The sequence below is a fragment of the Neltuma alba genome, unplaced genomic scaffold (genome assembly GCF_004799145.2).
Source record: "Neltuma alba isolate B1F8T4 unplaced genomic scaffold, ASM479914v2 tig00010877_pilon, whole genome shotgun sequence".
NCBI classification, from domain to species: domain Eukaryota; kingdom Viridiplantae; phylum Streptophyta; class Magnoliopsida; order Fabales; family Fabaceae; genus Neltuma; species Neltuma alba.
In genome coordinates, this window is record NW_021635668.1 from 224,389 (window position 1) to 236,089 (window position 11,701).

The 11,701-nt window shown below is 36.1% G+C and overlaps 1 protein-coding gene across 1 annotated transcript; it reads left to right on the forward strand.

Annotated features, from left to right (window-relative positions):
- The first annotated feature begins 1,279 nt into the window (after window positions 1-1,279).
- LOC114759673 (uncharacterized) lies at window positions 1,280-1,750 on the forward strand. Its single transcript, XM_028948888.1, has one exon. It carries the CDS (start codon window positions 1,280-1,282, stop codon window positions 1,748-1,750), a length of 471 nt encoding a protein of 156 aa, XP_028804721.1.
- Window positions 1,751-11,701: the final 9,951 nt, after the last annotated feature.

The window sequence follows — 11,701 nt, forward strand, 5'->3', positions numbered from 1 at the left end:
TATAATGGAGATTGTGATTAAGAAACATATATAGTAGATTTTTTTAATATTTTTTATAAAAAAAAATTAAAAATTAAAATTATATGGCCACACCTAATCCCCCATCTTCTACCATTATCAACCACCTAAGCTTTTAAGTAAAAAAGCATCTCATATTTGTCATTTAAAACAATGCCAAAATGAAATTATACAGACAAGATATTAGAAGTAACAATTTGAACTGGTCTATAAGTTTCTAGAAGCATAAAAATACAACAGATAAAATTTTAAAACAAAACATAAAGTGGTTGCGGCGATATATACAATGACATCCATTCATAATGCAATTTTTCAGCATCAGAAGAAAAATAATTTTTGATAGAATTCAATTCCTAATAATATTTTGGTCAAAAAATTTCTAATAATATCTCATTCACTCATTCTTTCATGCGGCCATTCTATTGAACAAGCAAATCCAATTCCAAGTAAAGAATATAAGCATTTCTTCACACTGGGATGGATGGGTCTCATGGTCTCCCACGTCTGTTAATGTTTCCATTGTGTGATTATTCCATATGGCCATGACTGTGTTTTTTTTTTCCCTTTTATTTTTTTTTGCTTAAAAAGTTTTCGTTAAAGAGCAATATCACTCTGAAAATGTTGAAAAAAAGGGAGCAATATCGTCCAAGTTTAATAGCATAACAAAGAAAAAAAAATTATATGAAAGACCATTGAAGATGCAAAACAAAAAGTATATGAAGCAGCAATATCCCTTTTCCTTTCAGCATTACTACAACGAGTTGTATTTGTCAAAGTCAAACTTGAATCTCCAACTTTTGCAATTCAATTCATCTAATAAAATTTTGTATCCAATTGTCGTGTCAAAACCTGCCATGAGTGGGTCGTTGCTATTACTTGCGGATTTCCCAAAGCTCAATGAACGTAGTCAGAGGTCTGCGGAGGAGACGGATTTGCTGCAGAGAAGTAAGGAAAAAGTTAGGAATACGGAAGATGATGCGGAAATGACTAAATCTGATGAATATACAAGATCTTTTAGCGATATGCTGAAAGGAACTGATTCGAGCAGTAAGGGAATGAAAGGAGGGTCGGGGTGACAGATGAGAAGCTACGAGAAGGAATTATAGTAATAGAGCATAAGAGAGGTAACATTTCAGTTCCGGAATTTTTGCTTTCCTGGGAGGTTATTGATCATATCTGTAGGCCTTTTGCGTTAAGTCTGAAAATGAAGTTATTAGGATGGAAGATCGGTCTGAGGAAGATGGAAGAGAGATTATAGAGAATGTGGGCTAAGGAAGGGGTAGTGAGTGTGGTAGAAATGACAAATGATTTTTTTGTGGTAACTTTTTCAAGTAGATCTGACTATAATAGGGCCTTGATTGGAGGTCCTTGGATGATTCAGGATCATTATTTGACTGTCAAGAAGTGGAAGAGAAGCTTTGATCCGACCTCTGAAGCCACTGAGGAAGCTATTGTTTGGGTTCGATTGACTGACTTTCCACTTGAAGCCTATGAAGAGATGATATTTACTGTGACAGGTGATAGAATTAGAAAAACAATGAAAGTTGATTTATCCACATCTCTTCTTGTGAGAGGGAGCTATGCAAGATTGGGAGTGCAGGTTAATCTAAAAGAGTCTCTATTGCCTAAGATAATATATGAGGGAAAGGAGTATGCAGTGGAATATGGAGGACTACATCTCCTATTTTTCTATTATGGGAGGTATGGGTACTTGGAGAGAGCATGCCAGTAGAAAGTGAAGGTTGATTGCGGTAGAGATGATGTGACTATGCAACAGGAAGGGGTTGAGCAAGGAAGGGAGAAAGGGGTAGTTTTTGGTGATTGGATGGCTATGAGGAAGGATAGAAGAGCTAGAAGAAATGGCTTTGGGATTGTGAATAGTGAGAGGAAGGTCTTTGGTTCTCGATTTGCTTCTCAAAATGTCGAAGAACCACATAATGCGATTGTTGTGGGTGAGAAACATGATTTTTTTAGTGTCTAAACTCAAAGACATGCATAGAAGTGGTATAGAAAGGAGTTTAAAAGAAGAGGAAGGAAGTGTGGGACTCCAGATATGGGACTTGGGAATAGATTGAAAGCAGAAAAAGAAAATGCAGAATTAACCTAGGACAATGAGAAGGGAGTGACAAGGGGAGTTAAAAGAATATCTCTAAAGAGAAATTAGGGGGGGGGATACAAGGGAACTCAAGTGATATTGTGGTGAATAATAATGAAGGAACTCTTTGTGTTAGGGAAGGAAGAGTGAAGCTGAAGGAGATTGTTAGTAATATTGATTATGGTGCTGCAAACCCTTCAAAAAAAGTAATATTACTAGAAGGAAGGACGAGTAGTAGACCTTCAGATGGCAGCATGAGAAGTGATCGAGGAGGATGTGGGGTTGGTTGAGTTGTCAGAGGGAAGGGAGAAGGCTGATATGGCCTTAGATTAATCTAGTTTCTAGGTGTTTATTTTTTTGTTTTTTGTGTTGTCGATGAATTAAAAACTATTTGTATGGAATTGCTAGGGTGCAGGAGGGAGAAGTTTAGGCAGAAGATTGAAGATGATGGTTAAGGAGAAACAACCAGAAGTGGTTATGCTTCTTGAAACCAGAGTTCAAAATCATAGAGCTACTGACCTTTTTCGGAAAATGGGTTTTAAGGAGGTACTGGTGATTCAGGTGAAGGTTTCTCTGGTGGTATTTGGATAGCTTGGCATGTAGAAAATGTTAAGTTAGTAGTAAAGGAGCTGGATAAACAGCATGGGCATTTTAATATATGCTTTGGAGATGAGAAAGTATGGGCAATTACCTTTGCTTCTGTCAGTCCTAATGAAAGAAGTAAATAATATTGTTGGGAAAAGATGAGTATTATTGCAGAAAATGAAGAAAGGCCATGGCTCTTAATAGGTGACCTCAATGATATAAGGGGAGAGGAAGAGAAGATGGGAGGTGCACCAGTCAACCAAAATAGATGTGATAAGTTTGTGGAATGAATAGATAAGTACAGCGTGATAGATGTACAGACTTATAGAAATAGATTTACGTGGAAGGGGCCGTTGGTACTTGGTTATGAGAGAGTCTTTGAGAGACTTGATAGAGGTTTATGTAATTCACAATGGAGGATGCAATTTTAGGAGGCAGAAATTCTGATTTTACTAAGATTGGCCTGTTCTGATCATCATCCTATGCTACTAAAGTTGAAAGGGGGAAGAAGGATAGGAGGGATGAGGCCTTTTAGATTTGAAGCTGCTTGATTATTACATGAGAATTTTGTGCCATTATTAAAGGAGAATTGGAGGAATGAGGGAGATATTAATGAGAATTTGGAGATGCTGACAGGAAAATTAAAGGAGTGGAATCGAGATGTCTTTCAAAATATACAGATGCATAAGAGAAGCTTGTTGAATAGATTAGATGGTATTCAAAAGAAGTTAAGTTTGAGAGGCAGGGATCAAGCATACCTTTCTAAGCTTGAATTAAAACTGTAGAAGGAATTGGATGAAGTTTTGAAGCACGAGGAGGTGTTATGGTACTAGAAATTGCAGGGGGAGTGGATACATGATGATGGAAATACAAAATTCTATCATCTGAGAACCATTACTAGAAGAAGAAGAAACAAGGTGGAGGAAGATGGTAGTTGGATAGAGGATCCAAAAAGGATGAAGGTTATGGCATAGGAGTATTTTCAGAATTTATTTCGAGCAAAAAAATGTAGTGATGAGGATGTTAGTTCTGTTACTTGTACAGTAAGCACTTTTTCGGAATTGGAAATTTCAGAAGTGAGGAGTCTATCGAATCCTTTAACTAGAGAGGAAATAAGGGATGCCACGTTTAATATTGGCACCTTCAAAGCCCCTGGAGTAGATGGATATCTGGTAGTCTTTTTTTAGAAACAATAGGAAGTGGTTGGTAGTGAAGTATGCAGTTTTGTTGAGAAATTATGGTAGGGGGAGAAGGATATAAGGGATGTGAATAGAACTTTACTTGTTCTAATTCCAAAAGTTGATAGACCTGAACATTTGAAGCAAATGAGGCATATTATGTTGTGCAATGTCATTCATAAATGCATCCCTAAGATAATTGTTAAGAGGATGAAGAGGTTAATGAGCAAGATTGTGGCCCCTAATCAAGTAAGTTTTGTGCAAGGGAGGCATATTCAAGACAATATAATAATTGCCCAAGAGCTTATTCATACTATAAGAAATTTGAGAGGAAGAAGAGGTTGGTTTGCTATCAAAATTGATTTAGGGAAAGCCTATGATTGTTTGTGCTAAAGGTTTTTGTTAGAGATCTTTTGAGAGAGGTAGGTTTTGATGATAAAACCAGGGACCTGATTGCTAGATGTATTGAAACAGTGTCTATGCAATTCCTGTGGAATAGAGATAAAATGATTCCTTTTAGCCTAAGAGAGGAATAAAACAAGGTGATCCTCTATCTCCTTATATTTTTGTCCTAGGGATGGAAAAATTGACACTTATTATTCATGATGTTAGGAGGGAAGGGAATTAGAAAACTTTGGAGGTAGGGAGGGAAGGAACTGAAATATCCCACTTAATGTTTGTAGATGATTTGATTATTTTTAGTGAGGCAGCTGATATGCAGATGGAATGCACTCTACAATGCTTAAAGAAGTTTTGTAAGCTGTTTGGGCAGACAGTGAATTTTGAAAAATCTGCCATTATGTTTTCTAGAACTGTGAATGAGAATATGAGAAGCCATTTGACAAAGAAGGTAGGAATTCAAATTGCAGAAGACTTGGGGAAATATTTAGGGCTACCAGTGTTTTACAGTAATTCAAAAAATAGGAAATTTGGTTTTATCTTGGAAAAAGTGAAGAGGAGGCTAAGTGGTTGGAAGATGCAACACCATAGCATGGCAGGATGGATTACTTTGGCCAAATCTGTAATTGGAGCTATTCCAATTTATCCTATGATCATGATTGAATTGCCAAAAATCTTAATTGAAGAAATTGAGAAGATTCAATGTAGTTTTATTTGGGGGGGAATGAAGTGGGAGAAAGGAAGATACACCTAGTTAGCTGGGATCAAATTTGACGAATGAGAGCCTTTGGGGGTCTAGGAATTTTAAACTTAAAAGAGATGAATATAGCCTGTTTATTGAAGCTGGCTTGGAGATTGAAGACATAAGGGGATAGCTTATGGAGGAATGTTTTGATACACAAATAAAATGGAGGTAGTGAGCTCTCTTGAATCCTAAAAATTCAACCTTCTTCGTTTAGCTTATGGAAGGATTTGGGGAAGGTATGGATTTTGCTTTTTGACAATTTGTGTAAAGGGGTGGTTTATGGCACTGGTACAAGCTTTTGGAAGGATAATGGCTGGATAATGACATGGTGATTGAGAGTCATTGTATTGCTGATTTAGCAACTGTGGAGGAATGGAGAGTTTTTGATGTAGCTATTGAAGAAGGATAGTGGAATATTGATATGATCAAAGGAGTTATTTCAAATGAAATTTTACGGCTAAAGCCCCTCCTCTAATGGGAAGAGGGAGTGATAAGATCCTATGGTGGGGAAGTCAAAGTGGAGATTTTTCCGTTAAGCGTGCCTATAAGCTTTTATGTCAAAGAAGTTAGGGGATAAAAAATATTTTTTGGAGTATTATTTGGAAGTGGAAGGGACCAAGGCGCATGTGTTCATTTTTATGGTTGGCTACTAATGAGAGGCTGAAAACTAATGTGATTTGTGGTAGAGTGTTGGGAGTGGAGGGGTTATGTAATATTTGTCAAGAAAGGGAAACTGTGCTTCATGTTTTAAGAGAATGTACAGAGGTGAGAAGGATTTGGGAAGATGTTGGGATAGGGATCAATGATGATTCCTTACAGTCCACAACAGAATTGCTGTTGTGATATTTGTGTATGTGTGTCAAAGAAAAGGCATCACATTAAGTGATAATATGGGAGTTAAAATGAGCACATTCTTAATAAGGATTTTGTGAAAATTCAAATATTATTTTAAAATGAAAGAGCATATCAAAATAATATTTATTGTCAGCATTAGTGAAGAAAAACTGAATATTGAATCATCATCAATAGTTTTAATGCTTCAAAGTTGGTTTCGAATTCTAATCCAATTATTCTAATCATCCCAAAGCATTAAAGCTGAATGGTTTCTTTTAGCCTTAATATCAACAGTTTTCTCATAGCCTTAATGTCCTGAAGGTTTCAAATATCTAAACGGTCAAATCATAAATGTTTTAACGTATCATGGCAACCCATCATACTTCCATCATTTGGATAATATAATCATCAATTCAAATATTTGATTTGAATTCATTGAAAAAACTGACCATTGAATGCTCTATGTCATTATGAGTGCCAACGTTCATTTTATTTGGAGCCTATATAAGGGGCTTTAGCCAAGGTACAAAAGACACACAACTCTAGAGTTTTCTAGCTCTCTCTTCCCTTTCTTATGTGCTCTCTTATTTGTTGAGTTTACTACTATCTTCTGCTGTTCTGCTCATCCTGTTTTACAGCAAGGATCCGTTTAATCCTGGGGAGTGCCGCATCCTTATCTACTGGTGCTTGCGGAATAGCTCTTAAGGATAGCATCCTTAGGACGTGACTCAGATGAACTATTTGTTCTACAGGTGCTGCCGCCAATAATCCTAAGAGCTATTCACATCATGGAACAACCCCGCAATACTGCTGCTTAGAATGAACATGATGCTGCCTCAGTAATTGTTGTTCTGACAGCAGTTCCTATTCCTAGGCCGTTCCTTGACACTTTAAAAATAGAGACGTTTGATGGAAGGAATTTTAGGCGGTGACAAGAGCGAGTTTACTCTGTCCTTGACATGCATGGAGTAGCTGCTGCTCTTACTCATTCCAAACCAACCCCGGATGCTGATCAGGCCCAGAAAGATATATGGACACATGCTAATAAGGTTTGCAGACACACTCTTATCAGCACTTTATCTAATGATCTGTTTGATGTGTATTGTGTCTATAAGGAAGCACACAAAATATGGGAATCTCTTATCCTCAAGTACATTGCCGAGGATGTTGGGAAGCAGAAATTTGTGGTGGGGAATTTTTACAAATGGGAGATGACTGAAGAGAAAGATATCAAGCTTCAAATCAACAAGTACCACAAATTGCTGGAGGAGCTTCGTGCTGAGAAGATTAACTTACCAGGTGAGTTCGTAGCTGGCATATTGATTGAAAAGCTACCGGAGACATGGAGTGACTATAAACAACAATTAAAGCACAGACAGAAGCAGTTGTCCCTGTCAGATCTAATTAGCCACATAATAATTGAAGACACAAATAGAAAGGCTATGCAAGTTGCAAAAGGAAAGGAAATATCTGCCAAAGCAAACCTGGTGGTATCGAAACCATGCTCCAAGAGCTATGATCCTAAAAACAAAAATAATGAAAATAAGAAATCTGATTACAAATCCAAAGACTCTAACCCCAAATTGAAAAAGAAAGGAAATTGTTTTATCTGTGGAAAGCCAAGGTACTATGCGGCACAGTGTTGGAAAAGGGCTACTCAAAAGGGTTATAATCCTCCTAAACCAAATGTGAACTTGGTTGAAGGAGATGATGGTAGTGATAATGAAGTCATAGCTGTTAGTGGTTTCTCAAGCCCTCATTGTATCTTATGTGAAGAAATGGGTGGTGGATTCAGGAGCCACTAAGCACATTTGTGCAAACAGAGAGATGTTTACCTCCTTTGAAGAAGAGGAAGACCACATCTACCTTGCCAACTCTCGAATTGCTAAGGTTTAGGAAAAAGGAAAAGTGGTACTGAAACTCACATTTGGAAAGACCCTAGCACTGAATGATGTTCTGTATGTCCCTGATGTTAGGCCAAACTTAGTCTTTGTGGCACTGCTTGGGAAAGCTAGGGTTAGAGTATCGTTTGAGTCTGACAAGGTTGTCATGACTAAGAACAATGTTCTCATTGGGAAAGGATATTGTAATCAGGGTTTGTTTGTTTTAAGTGTTGCTGAAATTAATGAAAATGCATCTTCTTCTACTTACTTGATTGATTCTTTTGACATGTGACATGCTAGATTAGGGCATGCTCATAAATCATATATAAAGAGATTGAGAAATCTTAGGTTACTTCATGGAATTAACAGTAATGATTTTAATAAATGCGAAGTTTGTGCAGAGACTAAATTAACTAAGAAGCCACATTTTTCTACTTAGAGAGAAACTGAATTGTTATCTTTAATTCATACAGACTTAGGAGATTTAAAACAAGTTCAAACTAGAGGAGGCAAAAGATATTATATTACTTTTATTGATGATTTTTCAAGATATACTAAAGTATATTTATTGAGAAATAAAGATGAAGCTTTTGAAATGTTTCTTTTGTATAAAGCAGAAGTAGAAAATCAATTGAATAAAAAAAAGTAAACGAGTTACATCAGATAGAGGAGGAGAATATTTATTATTAAATGATTTTTGTGAAAAAGAGGGTATAATCCATGAAGTAACTCCTCCTTATTCACCTGAATCTCATGGTATAGCAGAAAGGAAAAATAGAACTTTAAAAGAAATGATGAATGCTTTGCTTGTGAGTTCTGCTGCACCTGATAATTTGTAGGGTGAAGCTTTGTTGTCTGCCTGTTTTTTACAAAATAGAATACCTCATAGAAAAACTAAAAGACACCTTATGAATTATGGAAAGGATTTATGCCTAACCTCAAATATTTAAAAGTGTGGGGGTGTTTTGCAAAAGTTTTATTACCTGATTCTAAAAAGCGAAAGATTAGTTCTAAAACTTCTGATTGCATGTTTATTGGTTACGCTAAAAAAAGTGCTGCTTATCGTTTTCTAGTTTTGAAAAGTGATATTTTGGATCCTAATACTAGGGGTGTGCATGAAGCCCAAATGCCCGCAAAGCCCGCCCGAGCCCGAAGAAAAATTGCCCAGCCCAGCCCGAAAAAAAAGAGCCCGAAAAAGAATGGGCATCTTTGGGCTGGGCATTTCATGGGCAGGGCTGGGCATCGGGCAGGACATGCTGCCCTGCCCATTTGGCCCTGCCCAGATTATATATATTATAATTTATAAAATAATATTAATATATTACATTTCTTTACCTAAAAAAAAAAGTTATCTCCCTCCTTTTTGCAATTTAACTTATTATTATTACATGTCTATTAGTTTTCTATTTTAAGGGATCTAATTCTTCTAAAGAAGCAGTAGTATCTTGCTTTTAACTTGTTATTCGTGAGTTTTATTGTGTATATCCTATTGTTTGTTGCTGTTGTAGTGTTGGCTATTTATAAGTCAATCTTCCCCTCTATGTCATTAACAACTTTCTTTGTTAGAGAATTGAGTTCATACATTACATATTTGTATAAATAAACAATTTTGAATATTTATGCAAGATAGAAAACAAGATTGGGGTAGGAGCATGGAAAGAAAATTGGGGTTTAATTATCTGAATTACATGTTTTCTATTTGATTTATATTTAGTTATTTTGTATTAATTTTTTATGAACAAGTCATATGATAGAAAGAAGTCTTTTAGTTGTATGGACTGCTAGCTGCATTGTATCGCATAATAAGTATTTACATATTAAAAGTCGTTATATTAAATTATTATGAGATTATTTTTATTTTTCTTTTTACAATTATTTTCACCTCATTTTTATATGGTCTATGTTATTCCTATTAGCCCATTACTTCAGTTTTAATATCTTTTTACAATCTTTTAGGTAACATTTAATTTTTGCCACTTAAATGGATAATCAAGTTTCTATTACATCGCCATCCCTGGCTCCCAATGGAATATCTCAATGTGCTTCAACCCCTCTTCAATTTTTTCAGATGTTTTATTCTTTTCTCAACTTTCTAGAGATTAATGCAAACCGTTTGAATTTCAAGACTTTAATTACAATCTTGAGAGTTGTTTTGTTCTAAATAGATTATGAATATTATTTATTTGGATATTTGCTAAGACTTGTTTTGAATTATTTTTGGATAATTTTAATGTGTGAAAATATAAAATTATGAAATGTAATTTTTAGGTATGGATGAAAATTTTTTTACATGTGATATCGGTAGGTCATCATCATTTGGGCAGCAAAGCCCGCCCTGCCCAGCCCGCCCATGCCCAGCCCAAAATGGTTAGGGCTTCTATGGGCAGGGCCGGGCAGCGGGCTGCAAAATGCAGCCCGTTCATGTTTCGGGCTGGGCATCGGGCAGGGGTTCTGCCCTGCCCAGCCCTGCCCATGTGCACCCCTACCTAATACGACTGTTGAAACAAAAGATGTAGAATTTTTTGAACATATATTTCCTTTGAAAGTTAAGCGTGTTCCTGAAAGAGTTGAAAACTCTTCTTTTAAAAAAACTTCAAATGATGGTTTGAGTGAGAATTTAAGGAGAAGTAAAAGACAAAGAAAAGAAACATCTTTTGGAGATGATTTTTATACTTATTTAGTATAAAAGGATCCGAAAAATTCTCATGAAGCTATTTCTTCCCCAGATTCTCAGTTTTGGAAAGAAGCTATTAAAGCTGAAATAGATTCTTTAGCCTCCAGGAGCAAAACCTATTGGGTGTAAATGGGTTTTTAGGAAAACATATTTTCCAAATGGGTCAATTGATAAATACAAGGTTAGGTTGGTAGCCAAAGGTTTTACTCAAAAAGAAAACATTGATTACTTTGATACATTTTCTCCCGTGACTAGGATTTCTTCTGTTAGAATCCTAATTGCTTTAGCTTCGATCCATAAGCTTTTTATTCACCAAATGGATGTTAAAACAACCTTTTTAAATGGTGATTTAGAATAAGAAATTTATATGACCCAACCTGAGGGGTGTATAGTTCCTGGACAAGAAAATAAAGTTTGCAAACTTGTTAAGTCTTTGTATGGTTTGAAACGAGCGCCTAAACATTGGCATGAAGAGCTAGAACAAGTTTTGTTGAGTGGTGGCTTCTCTACTGTTGAGGTAGAACGTTGTGTTTATACAAAACTTGTAAATGGTGATTGTGTGATTATTTGCTTATATATGGATGACATGCTTATTTTTGGTACTAGCATGAATGTTGTGTGTGAGACAAAATGTTTTCTTGCTTTAAATTTTGACATGAAGGATCTGGGTGAAGCAAAGGTCATATTGGGCATTAAAATCATAAGGAATGAACGTGGTATCCTACTTTCTCAAGAACACTGCGTTGAGAAAATCTTGAGAAAGTTCAAACACTATGATGTTTCTCTTGTTAGCACTCCTTATGATTCCAATACGCATTTAACAAAACATGAAGGAGATTCAGTTGCTCAATCTAGATATGCACAGATTATTGGGATTCTGCTGCATTTAATGAACTATAATAGGCTGGACATAGCTTATGCTGTGTGTAGGTTGAGCAGATACACTCACTGCCCAAGCAGCAAGCATTGGGAGGTTCTACTAAGGGTATTAAGTTACTTGAGGGGTACTATGAACTATGGTATACTATATAGTGGATTTTCCACTGTATTAGAAGGATACAGTGATGCTAGCTGGGTTTCAGACTCAGATGAGACAAAATCCACTAGTGACTATAATTTTAATCTTGGTGGTGGTACAGTAACATGAAAGTCAGCCAAACAAATTATACTAACCAAATCCTTGAGGGATTTTGAGTTTATTGTAATGGAGTTGGCTAGTTCTGAGGCTGAGTGGTTGAAAAACTTATTAGCGAACATTCCACTAGGTGAAAAACCAACACCATCAGTGTC

Bases quoted from the DNA above. Each gene is read 5' to 3' on its own strand.
- LOC114759673 (XM_028948888.1), top strand. From the start codon at position 1,280: ATGTGGGCTAAGGAAGGGGTAGTGAGTGTGGTAGAAATGACAAATGAT.